The sequence below is a fragment of the Orycteropus afer genome, unplaced genomic scaffold (genome assembly GCF_000298275.1).
Source record: "Orycteropus afer afer isolate SDZICR_OR568_19922 unplaced genomic scaffold, OryAfe1.0 scaffold00042, whole genome shotgun sequence".
In the NCBI taxonomy this organism is placed as follows: Eukaryota; Metazoa; Chordata; class Mammalia; order Tubulidentata; family Orycteropodidae; genus Orycteropus; species Orycteropus afer.
In genome coordinates this window covers 12,704,300-12,715,865 of record NW_006921629.1, presented here as the reverse complement: position 1 = coordinate 12,715,865, position 11,566 = coordinate 12,704,300, and the positions used below count along the sequence as shown (strand labels likewise).

General features: G+C 46.8%; 1 protein-coding gene across 1 annotated transcript in view; it reads left to right on the top strand.

The window, feature by feature from the left end:
* Positions 1–1,394: 1,394 nt before the first annotated feature.
* The window catches only part of SHPK (sedoheptulokinase), a 29,157-nt gene continuing 18,985 nt past the window's right edge, over positions 1,395–11,566 (top strand). Inside the window, exons 1-2 of the mRNA XM_007937476.2 lie at positions 1,395–1,677; positions 7,169–7,310. Of these exons, the coding sequence (XP_007935667.2) occupies positions 1,504–1,677; positions 7,169–7,310 (316 nt within the window). The 5' untranslated portion in view covers positions 1,395–1,503. The remainder of the gene's footprint in view (positions 1,678–7,168; positions 7,311–11,566) is intronic.

The window sequence follows — 11,566 nt, the reverse complement described above, 5'->3', positions numbered from 1 at the left end:
AGTACATAAACAGTATACCAGTGGCATCAGCACTTTATAGTGGGAAAAGAAAAGTTGTGTCATGTGCCATGGAGTGGGACTCGACTCAGAGCGACCCCTCCTTGGGTTTCCAAGGCGGTATCACTACGGAAGTAGATTGCCCCATCTTCCTCCCCAGGAGTGGGTTTGGACTGTCAGCTTTCTGGTTAGCAGTCAAGTGCCTTAGGCACTATGCTACCAGAGCTCCTAAAAAGGCTCCTAGTGGGTGATAATGAAAAAAAAGGTTGCAAAACACTGAGGTAAAGAGATTACCGGTGTTGCCTAAGGCACCTAGCAAACACTGACTGTAGGTTGTCATACTCAATATTATTGAAAAAGATAGGGCCCAGGTGTCTTCCCTTCCTCCAGCCTGAAAGTCCAGGAGGGCGGAGCAGGGTGTCGTCCTGCCCAGTCTGCCGGAGCCCAGCACGGCGCTCACACCCCAATGAAGCTCTCAGTTTCTTCCCTTCCCAAAGCAATCTGCAAACTCTCCAGCCAGAATTGGAGCGGCAACCGAGCAGGAGGCAGGGAAAGGGTTCAAACTGCACAGGGGTAGAGTCACTCACTCACACCACCATTCCAGTGTCCCTTGCCTCTGCTCACCACTACCCGGACACTTTCACTTAGGGGCTGTCCAGTGTCACAAGGCCGAGAATGGAACCATCTCCTCCCATCCCTGGCAAGGGATGCATCCCTGAAAGGCTGGAACCGCGGTAGGCTGTCTCCCTGACTTGCTGTGCCAGTCTCTCGGCTTCACGGGGTTGGCTTGGAAAATGGGCGGGAGGATGTCCGGGCTGTGCCGGCTCTCACCTGAGAGCCTCCTAGGCTCGTGAGACTGACCACACCGGACGCAGAAGACTCCTGCCAGGTGTCGCTTCCGAATGCGCACAGTTTCCCTGGTCAGCTAGACTTTGTGTGAAGGCGGGCCGGAGGTCACCTGACTTGAGTCACCTGATCTGCGGAGTACATTTCTGGGCGTGATGTGTTCTGGGAGTTGTAGTTTTTACCAGTATTATCCAGACAAAGCTGGGCATAGTTGGGGGCGAAGCGAAGGGCTCAGGCGCCTTGTCAGGGATGGAGTCTCGGGTGCGAGAGAGGATGAGGCCACGTCTAGGGACACAGACGCTCTTACAGCGTCAGTGCCTTTTAGCGAACTCGGAGAACTACTACGGTGAGCGACGCACTGACAGCCTTCCACTGTCACGGAATCTCCGCTTAAGTTCCGCCTACCGCCGCCTCTCCGCCTATAGTCGGGGCCCGGGCCCGCCTGCTTTGACCAATGGCAAGATGAGAATTCGCCATATTGAGTGTGGCTGAAGCAGAGCCAGGAGACACAGCCTCCTTCCTCACCAATGACAGTGTTAGAAGTGGCCATGTTGAGTGTGGCTAAGGATTATCAGGAGAGGCCCCGCCTCCCTGCCTCTAGCGGGGGCTAAAAGCGTGGGTAGGGACCTACTCTGGCAGATAAGCGCAACGTCCAACACCATGGCAATGGATGCACAGTCGTTTACTCTCGGCATCGATCTGGGCACCACGTCCGTGAAGGCGGCCCTGCTGGAGGCCGCGCCAGGCGACCTCTCCGGGTTCGTGGTAGGGGCGAGCTGTGCCCGAGCTGCGCGAGCGGAGGCCACGGCTGAGATCGTAGCGGCCGGGACTCAGGTGAGGCAGCGCCCTGGAGCCGCGCCGCCTCCAGGAGCCTCCTGACATCTCCACCTTAGATGAGGCCTCCCTGACTGTCCCAGCCTCCCTGACAACTTCCTCCCTCCAAGAATTCGTCTGCTCCAGCCTTTCTGACCTCTGCCTGCCCCGTCTCTTCCAGGGACTTCTATGCCTGCTGCAGCTCTTCCAGAACCGTTAGATCTGTCCCAAGAGCTTTCCCACCCTCGCACCGATCTCCCTATTCTCTGGCCTCGTCTGGGTGCCTCGCTCATGGCGCTTTCGCCCTGCGCCTTCGTGACTTCCTGCACCCTGACCTACTGGGAATTGCTGTCCTGTTTATGTCTGTGTTCACAGGGCCTTTTTCTCACTCTGGACGGCTCTCTGCTGCTCACCTAGATTCTGCAACCTCAAGTTAGGGCTTCCGTTTGTTCCCCAGGACAGCGGCTGTTTTCCTCTGGGCATGATGCAGAGTCAGATTTAACCAGCTTCTTTCTCATTCCGCAGGAGTGAAATGTGAACTGAGAAACTCTTGGTCAGTTAAAGTCCCCCAGCCCCAAAGGCTCAGACACCTTGGAGGAAAGATGTCAGAACAAATAGAATGACATTGAGAGAAGTTGATTGATATGTTTAAAAAGATCAGATTAATAATTATACGCCACAACCAGTCTCTTGAGAGCTACAGGATAGAGATGGACAATTTCATGACAAATGGCTCTTTAGGAAGATGTAAGTTCAGAAGGGCTATTAGAGCTGGATTCCATTAATTCCTTATAAATGTAGCTTTATGTTCAGTTACTTGACAATAGAAAATAGTATCAAGGAACTTTCTGTATAACTTCTGGACTCAGTCCTTTAGGGTCCAGAGTCCATCTTGCTCAGAAGCATTTCAGAGGACAAAGATATCAGTAGCACTTTCATTTCCATAGAAGTTTTCAAAATTAGTGTGGGTGGGGGCATCAGGGTTTTAGAATGATCATTTTACTTCATGGAATATGAAATGGAGACAAAGTCTGCTCTAACCCTATTGGGGTGAGCAGCAGAGCTAAGATTACAGGAGAGTGAGCTTTTCTCTTGAATTAAGGTCACTGCTTGAAAAGGGCTTTTTCCCATTCTCCCCAGCTTTCAGTGGGCTGTTCTGTGTTTATAGGCACACCCAGTCACACCTGCCTTATGATGAGCATAGAGGAGGCTTGTAATAATCACCCTTGCGTCCTCCGTCTGTGAATTGTGCTCTGGAACAAGCAGCATTTCATCTGTAGCCGGTTTCTCAACCTCAGCGCTATTGACATTTGGAATGGGTAATTCTGTGTTGTGGGGGACAGTCTTGTGCATTGTAGGATGTGTAGCAGCATTCCTGGCCTCTATCCACTAGATGCCAGTAGCACTCCCACTCTTCTCAGTTGTGACAACCAAAAATGTCTCCATATTGCAAAACAGACCTTTTGGGTCTGTTCTTTCCTCATGTCCACATGTATCACTCCACGGAAGTATTGTGTACTATTTTGTTTTTTCTCCTGGGGCCTCAGTTTCCTCATCTGTGAAAAGGGGTGGGTGGTGTCAAACAGTTAAGTTCTCAACTACTAACCAAAAGGTTGACAGTTCAAACATCTCAGAAGACATCTCAGAAGACAGATCTGGCAATCAGAAGCAAATTTCGAGGTCATGCCCTTGAAAACACTATGGACAGTCCTACTCTGCACACACGGCGTCACCTTAAGTCGGAATTGACTCAATGGCAACTAACAACAACAAAGGGCATGGGAAGGGGTAGTGAATGCCTTCCTAAGCAGCTTTTTCAAACCAGAAGCTCCAGTATTTGCTCTGGATGTAGACTGACTGATACTCCAAACTATGAATGTCCAAGAGCTATTCTCTGATCATGCTTGCTCTTAAACTCTAACTAGTTGGTATACACTGCCTATTCTTTTGCACTGCTCTTTTGGCTGTTCTTTTCCTCCATTGTCTCACCCATACAACTCACCCTCCCTGGGCCTGTTTTAAACAGTGGCTTCTCTGTCCTGGGACGACACACCATATCACCACCATCCCGAACTCTTCAAACCAACACTATTCAATGGCAACGCAAGCCACACATGTCAGCCACATGTGGAAGTTTCCCCATTTTCTAGTGTTGTTTTGTTGTTAGGTGCCATTGAGTCAGCTCCTACTCATAGCCACCCTGTGTACAATAGAACAAAACACTGCATGGCTCTGTGCCACCCTCGCAATCCTTGCTATACCTCAGCCCATTGTTGCAGCCACAGTGTCAATCCATCTCATTGAGGGCCTTCCCCTGTTTATCTGACCCTCCACTTCACCAAGCATGATATCCTTCTCCAGGGAATGGTCTCTTACAACATGACCAAAGTAAGTGAGACCAAGTCTGGCCATTCTTGCTTCCAAGGAGCATTCCAGCTGCACAAGAAACAGGTGACATTGATTTTACATTATTAATCCAATGTATTCAACATATTATCATTTTAGCATGCAATTAACAATATAAAAATCATTAATGAGATAATACGCATTTTTTTAATACTAAATCTGGTGGGAGCTCTGGTGGCACTGTGCCTAAGGCATTTGACAGCTAACCAGAAGGCTGGTGGTTCAAACCCACCAGCCACTCCTCGGAAGGAGGGCTGGGCAATCTACTTCCATAGTGATACCTCCTCGGAAACCCAAAAAGGGGTTGCTATGAGTTGGATCCAACTTGATGGCAGTGGGTTCAAATCTGAAATCCAGTGTATATTTTATGCTTACGACACATCTCAATGCAGACTGGCTACTGACTGCCTCATGGGTAGTGCAAGTCTCTGCCTCATTTCTTCCCTTCAGGGAATTATGTCCAGCCCCCTGCCTCCTCTTTCTCAGTCTTTGCCTGCCTGGGCAGTTCTGCTGTAGGCTCTCCTATACATAATGACATCCTTGTTAACCTCTGGGGCCATCTCCTCAGGGAAGGGCTTAGCGCTCCCTCTCCACTCCCCCCTCTTCCTGCCCTTCTTTACCTCACTGTTCCTTTGTTCATGTTTATCATGAACCAAGAGCTGCCCTGATCAAGATTGGCAGCCTGACAGGTAGTTAAGAGGTTAGCTCCAAGGTGGGGAAGACTGTGTACTTGGAAGAAAGTGAGAGGCGTAAGAACTCAGTGTTCAGATGTCTTTCCAGGACAATAAGGTTTTTTCTTCCTCAAAGAACAGTCAGACATTGAGAACTGAGCCATAGTTCTCTTCTTCTTCTCTTCTGAACTTTCCATTGCTCCTCCTAGTTGTGAAATGTGAGTTTATCTTGTGCCTTAAGGTGACTTTTATGTGCCAGAAACCAAAGAAGTATTCAATTTATTAGATTCAGAACCCTAGTTGGGAGCTCTGGTAGCGTAGTGCCTAAAGCACTTAACTGCTGATCAGAAGGCTGGTGGTTCAAACCTACCAGCCACTCCTCAGAAGGAAGACAAGGCAACCAACTTCCATAGTGATACCACCTCGGGAACCCAAGGAGGGGTTGCTATGAGTTGGGTCCGACTCAATGGCACATAACAACAACAACCACCACCCTAGTTATTAATCTTTTAAAATTTAGCTTATAAAGCTGATTCCATTTGTAAGTCTGACATCATAGCCATCATTGTTGAGGGCCTTTGGATAAGTTTCCTATCTTATCTTTTGAGTTGCTGTTGTCATTTTGATACCACATAGATAGATCTTAAAAGAGCACAGTGCTCAAGGCAGACAGTCTTTACTAGTAAAACTAAACTGTTGTTTAGTTTTAAGAAGAGTTAAGGGGATATTTTTGGTTTAGTGTTTAGATGATCTCAGGGCAATAGTATCAGGGTTTCATCCAGCCTCCATGGCTCCAGAAAGTCTGGATGCCATGACAATTTGAAGTTCTGTTCTGCATTTTCCCCTGTTTGATCAAGATTCTTCTATAGAATTATTGATCAGAATATTCAGGAGTGATAGCTGGCCACATCCAGTTCTGATCTCCTGGCAAAGGAGGCAGTTGTTCATGGAGGCAATTAGCTACACATTCCATTTCCTCCTCCTATTCCTGACTCTCCTTATTCTTCTGTTGCTCCAGATGTATAGATACCAGTGTTTTGACTTTGAATGGCCACTTGCAAGTTTTTAAGATCCCAGACACTACACAAGGAGCTAGGAGGTAGAACACAAACACTAAATATATTATTAGGGCAATTAACTGGGATGTCTTCTCACAGAGTTTTCAATGGCTGATTTTTTTTTTTTTTTTTTTTTAAAGTAGATCATCAGGACTTTTCTTCGGTGCCACCTCTGAGAAGCCTTTCGGTTAGCAGTTGAACTCATTAACCATTTGCACTCCCCAGGGACTCCATGTAGCTTATATCATTGTCCAGTTAATCTACGGAAAACATGGCTCTGATGATAATACTCTCCCATTCAGAAAGCCTGAGGAGTTCCACATTACCTTCAGGAAGAACCCCTCCCCTGGGGCTCAGTGCCCACTGAGGGGAACCCAACCAATCCTCTTTTCCAGCCTTATCTCTCACCACCCTTCATACAGCCCAGCTCCCCTAGTACTGTTACCCCAGATGTTGCCTGGCCTTCCTCCTTGACAATCTCTCCTAGGTGATCTTTTGTTTCAAGGTCTAGGACCTGGCCCTTAAGGCACTCAGAAAGTGTTTGGCAAATGCATGAAAGAAAGCCCAGGTGGATGAAAGCATAGGGTTCATTCTATTAGCCTGTGAGGCCTCTTCTGACATCTCTCCTTTCAGTTCCTCCCTGCTGTGTTCCAGCCTTCTTCTGGCTCCATCACTCTAGGTGCCTGGTATAAGAACCTTACCTTACTTCCCCTTATAGCATGGCCATTCTTATGTATTCCTGTCCTTCCTGATACACTGTACGTTCCTGCAGTCTTTGTTGTTGTTATGTGCTGTTGAGTCATCTCCGACTCATAACGACCTTATGTACAACAGAACAAAACACTGCCTGGTCCTGTGCCAGCCTCACGATCCCTACTCAGTCTTTACTCACTGCACGCATACAAAACCCAAAGCAGTTTCCATTAAGTTGATTCTGACTCCTGGTGACCCCAGAATAGAACTGTGCTCCACAGGGTTTTCAGTGGCTGTGATCTTTCTCCCGAGGTGCTTCTGGGTGGATTTAAACTGCTAACTCTTTGGTTAGTAGCCAGCCACTTAACCATCTGTGCCACCCAGGACTCTACTCAGCTCAGACTCGCCCGTAATAGAGGACAGAGCCTGGGCTATTTGCAGTGGTGCCTCATCTGTGAAATGAGGAAAAGGGTCTGGCCTACCACATTCCTATTCCAGGCCCTGCTGGAGATTGTGGAGAAACCTCAGCCTGCATTCATCCCTGAGGCTGGTGAGCAGATCCTGGAAGCGACCCCTATGGAGTTAGCTGGGCAGTCCTTACCCAGGAGATCCCTTGAGGCCTCTGTCCTTCTCCCCTTGCCTGTTTGTTTGCCCCTTTCCCAGTGTGCTCTGTTCTGTTTCCAGGGGCGGGAGCAGGATGTGAGTCGAATCATCCAGGCCCTACATGAGTGCCTTGCTGCCCTTCCCCAGCAGCAGCTCCGGAACGTTAGGGCCATTGGAGTGTCTGGACAGATGCATGGAGTCATGTTTTGGAAGACAGGGCAAGGTATGTTGGACTCCGGAGATGATCTCATGCTGCCAACAATCACTGAACTACAAAAGTGCTGCAGAGATTCTTAGTGAAGGGCCACATCGTCCCCCATGGGGATGGTCTTTTGTCACAGGGAATGGAATGGCACATGCTGCCTCTTGTATACTGTGTGCATCCTGCTTTGTGCAAGTGTGTCGTGAATAAGGGAACTATCCACTCACTGATCATCAGCCCATTATCAATGAACAGGGAAAAGGAAAGATAGTTTTCTATGATTCTCCTGTAGGATTCCTTGGAGTGGCTTTCCACAGCTTCCTCTTTATTTGTGTTGCCCAGAGCATTAGTGCTGACCACCACAAGATAGCTGTAGTTGTAGGAGAGGCCAAGACACAGAGGGAGCCCTTCTTCTACATTTGGGTGTACTTTTGGTCGTTCAACGTAATCACCGATATTTGTGGTTTTTTTTCATTCCAGGTGTGTCCTTTTTATGGGCTCAGTTGCTAAACATTATTTAGTCTGTCTTTTTATGTCAGGTCTATGCACAGTACAGAGGTGGTGACCTTCTCTGTTGGGCCCTCAGAGGAGAACTAAGCTGGTAAAACATCACTGAGTGCTTCACATGCCCGGTGCTGGGTGAAGGATGTTACCTGCATGATCTCAATGAACTTTCCCAACAGCCTTTTGATGTAGGTTACAGGACTGTCCTTATTTTGCCAATGAGAAGTCAAGGTTCAGAATCATACACTCAGGGCAATATGGCAGCAAGTGGTGAGTCCAGGTTTTGCACCAGGTCTTTCTGACTTTGACACTGAGCCTCTTGGAGGATCAGAGTGACAGGAAGGCACAACAGCTCAGGGAAAGGAGGAACTACCAAGAAAACTGTCTAAAGAATGATTCAGTTCCCACAGGAGTGGTGAGCTCCCTGTTATGGCAGGTGTTCAAGTTCTTTTTAAGTATATATAAAAATATGTAGATACTAAAGCAGAGAGAATAGTATTACAGAGTGACACACACCCAGCGTCCAGTTTCAACAGTACCAACAGTTTACTGCAGGTGTTTTAGACAGAGGCTGGATGGCTACTTTGGGGGATGCAGTTAAAGGGATTTTGATGTTGGAGTCACCCCTTTCTGCCTGGAGAGTCAGCAGTGATGCTGAGTCCCCTGGGCTAATTCGAGTGGTGACTTGCCTTTCAGCAGTGTGACTAGTGTCTAGTGATGATCCATCCTTTGATCAGTCCTCAGGATGGGCTGGGGTCATTGTAGAAGCTGGCACCCCTCCCCTCTTGCCTTTTCTCTCATCTGGCTGTTGTCAGGCTGGCTGGGACCACAGGGACTGTTTGTCTCCAAGCCATAGCAAGAGGAGAAGGCCGATTAGGGTTACAGTAGACTTCGCAGAGGGAGTCTAGATTGTAAAAGCTTTTTACACTCCTTAATTTTGCATTAATGAGGATAAATGTCCTTTTAATACTAAAACCCTTCCTAAAGGGCTGGCATTGGTCTAATGATTGTGGTCTGGTTACATGCTTCCTTTCTCCCTGCCTTCTGGACATTCTGTCAACCACACAAACCATTGCCTGCATTGTTGGAGAAAGCTGCTTAATATTTCATTGAACTGAGCTACATGCCTTATTATTTTGTTTTCTGTTTCTGGGAAGAAGGAAAGCCACTGTTTGAGGATGATTATACTCGCTTGATGGAGTTGAGTGAAATCATGTCTGAGGATCAAGTTGTGCTGCTTTTAATGATAGCCTTAATTCAGTTTGGTTTGAGTACCTATGGCATATAAGGCTCTGTGCTGAGTCCTGTGGGAGCTATAGAAACAAGTGGGAAGAAGCTGCTACCTTCCAGGGTACACAGCTTAGTGGGAGAGATGGGCACCAGTAATTGCAGCATGGAGCTAAGTGCTTCAGTGGGAGCAGGAGGCAAGCAAGTTGGAGGAGAGCAGAGGGAGAGATCAGTGTCTTCTGAGAGGCTGTGGTCACACTTGTTCCCAAACTCCATTTTAGGGTCCATAATTGCAGGAGAAAATTTGAGATCATAAAACAAAGCTAGAAGGCAAGCATCAGATCGGGAGAAAATATTTGCTACATATGTAGCAGACAAAGGATGAATATCAGTACATAGAAAGAACTGAAACCAAAAAAAGCACAATGGCCCTGTGAAATAAAGGGCAAAGGATGCCAATAGGCACTTCCTGGAACAGGAAATACAAATGACTAATAAACATAGAAGATGCTCAATGCCATTAGTAATTAGGGAAATGCCGACAAGAACAACTATGAGAACTCATTTTCCACTCACTGGATTATAAAAAATCAAAAAGTTTGATGATGTCAAATGTTGGCAATGGGGTGGAGAATTGAGTCTCTTAAAATACTGCTACTGGTAATGTGAATTGGCATGGCCATTTTAGAATGCAGTTTGGCAAGACCTGTTAACACGAAGGTGGTGCTCTGACTCAGCAGTTCTGCTTGGAATCTGTTCTGGAGAAATTCATGTGCACAGGGCAGCAGCGTCGTGGTTGCTCATTGCATCTTTGTTTCTCGTAGTGAAAAAGGTGACATTTACTTGGAGGGAAATGGTTAGTTAGATAAATGCTGGGATGTCCATGCTATGGGGCCAGTGGTGGTTCAGTGGTAAGATTCTTGCCTTCCATGCAGGAGAACTGGGTTTGATTCTCAACCAATGCACATCGTGCACGGCTACCCCATCTGGCAGTGGAGGCTTTGTGTTAAGATGGTGATGGATAGGTTTCAGCAGAGCTTCCAGACTGAGACAAACTAGCCAATGAAAACCCCCTGGATCAAAGTGGTCTGATCCGTAACTGATCAAGGGGATGGTCCAGGACCAGGTAGTGTTTTAGTCCGTTGTGCTTGGGGTTGTGAGGAGTTAGAAGCTGACCAGATGGCAGCTAAAGACAACATGCTCATGCTATAGAATGATACGCAGTAGTTGAAAAGAATGCAGTAGACCCATGCATACTGATGTAAAAGAACTTCAGGACATACTGTTGAATGATGAAAACAACCTCTGGAACAATAAATCCAGTACATTACTATTTATTTAAAAAAAATAAACAACAAGAAAAATCAACTTGCTGTTCCATTTATTTGGAGCACGTGTCCCCTAGATATTGTTATGGCTCATCCCCTTATTCCACTCAGATCCTGCCTCACATGTCACCTCAGACAGGACTTCCTTGACCACCCCCACAACCTTTCTTTCTCTATCCCCTTACCCTGCTGTACAGTTCTTCTTAGCACCTAAATTACCTGGCATTATGTATTTGTTTGTTTATAGTATTATTTCCTGTCCTACAATATAAGCTTGAGTCAGGCAGTGACTTTTTCTTGTTCACTGCTAGCCGTCGGCCTAGAACCAGCGCCTAGAACATTCAATTATATATGTCATGCATGTATGAAAGGACCGGTATAGGTTTTATGGCCTAGAACAAAGGGATCAGGGTTAATCCCTGCTTTTCCTTAGTTCTTAATAAGCACATTTATAGGAAAATGTAAAGGCCTTGGCTCCCAAATCTTGATAGAATTGTATGTGGTGCTGTCAGCTACCACCTTGATGTTGTGGTTATTGTTAGGTGCCATTGAGTTAGTTCTGACTCATAGAGACCCTGTGTACAACAGAACACAACACTGCCCCGTACTGTGCTATGCTCGCAATTGTTGCTGTGTGTGAGCCCACTGATGCAGCCGTGTGTCAGCCCATCCATTGAGGACCTTCCTGTGTTTCACTGGCCCTCTGCTTTACCAAGCATGATGTTCTTCTCCAGGGACTGGTCCCTCCTGATAACATATCCGAAGTGCATGAGATGAAGTCTTGCCATCCTTGCTTCTAAAGGGCATTCTGGTCGCACTTATTCTAAGACAGAGGGGTTTGTTCTTCCAGCAGTCCATGATATATTCAATATTCTTCTCCCACACCATAATTCAAAGACATCATTTCTTCTCAGGTTTTCCTTATTCATTGTCCAGCTTTCTTATGCATGTAAGGTGATTGAAAATAGCAGGGTCTGAGTCAGGAACACCTTCATTCTAAAGGTGACATCTCTGCTTTTTAACACTCTAGTTTTTTGCAGCAGATTTGCCCAATGCACTATATCATTTGATTTCTGGACTGCTGCTTCCATGGGCATTGATTTTGGATCCAAGTAAAATGAAATCCTTGACATCTTCAATCTTTTCTCCATTTGTCATGATGTTCCTTATTGGTCTATTTGCGAGGATTTTTATTTCCTTTGTGTTGAAGTGCAATCC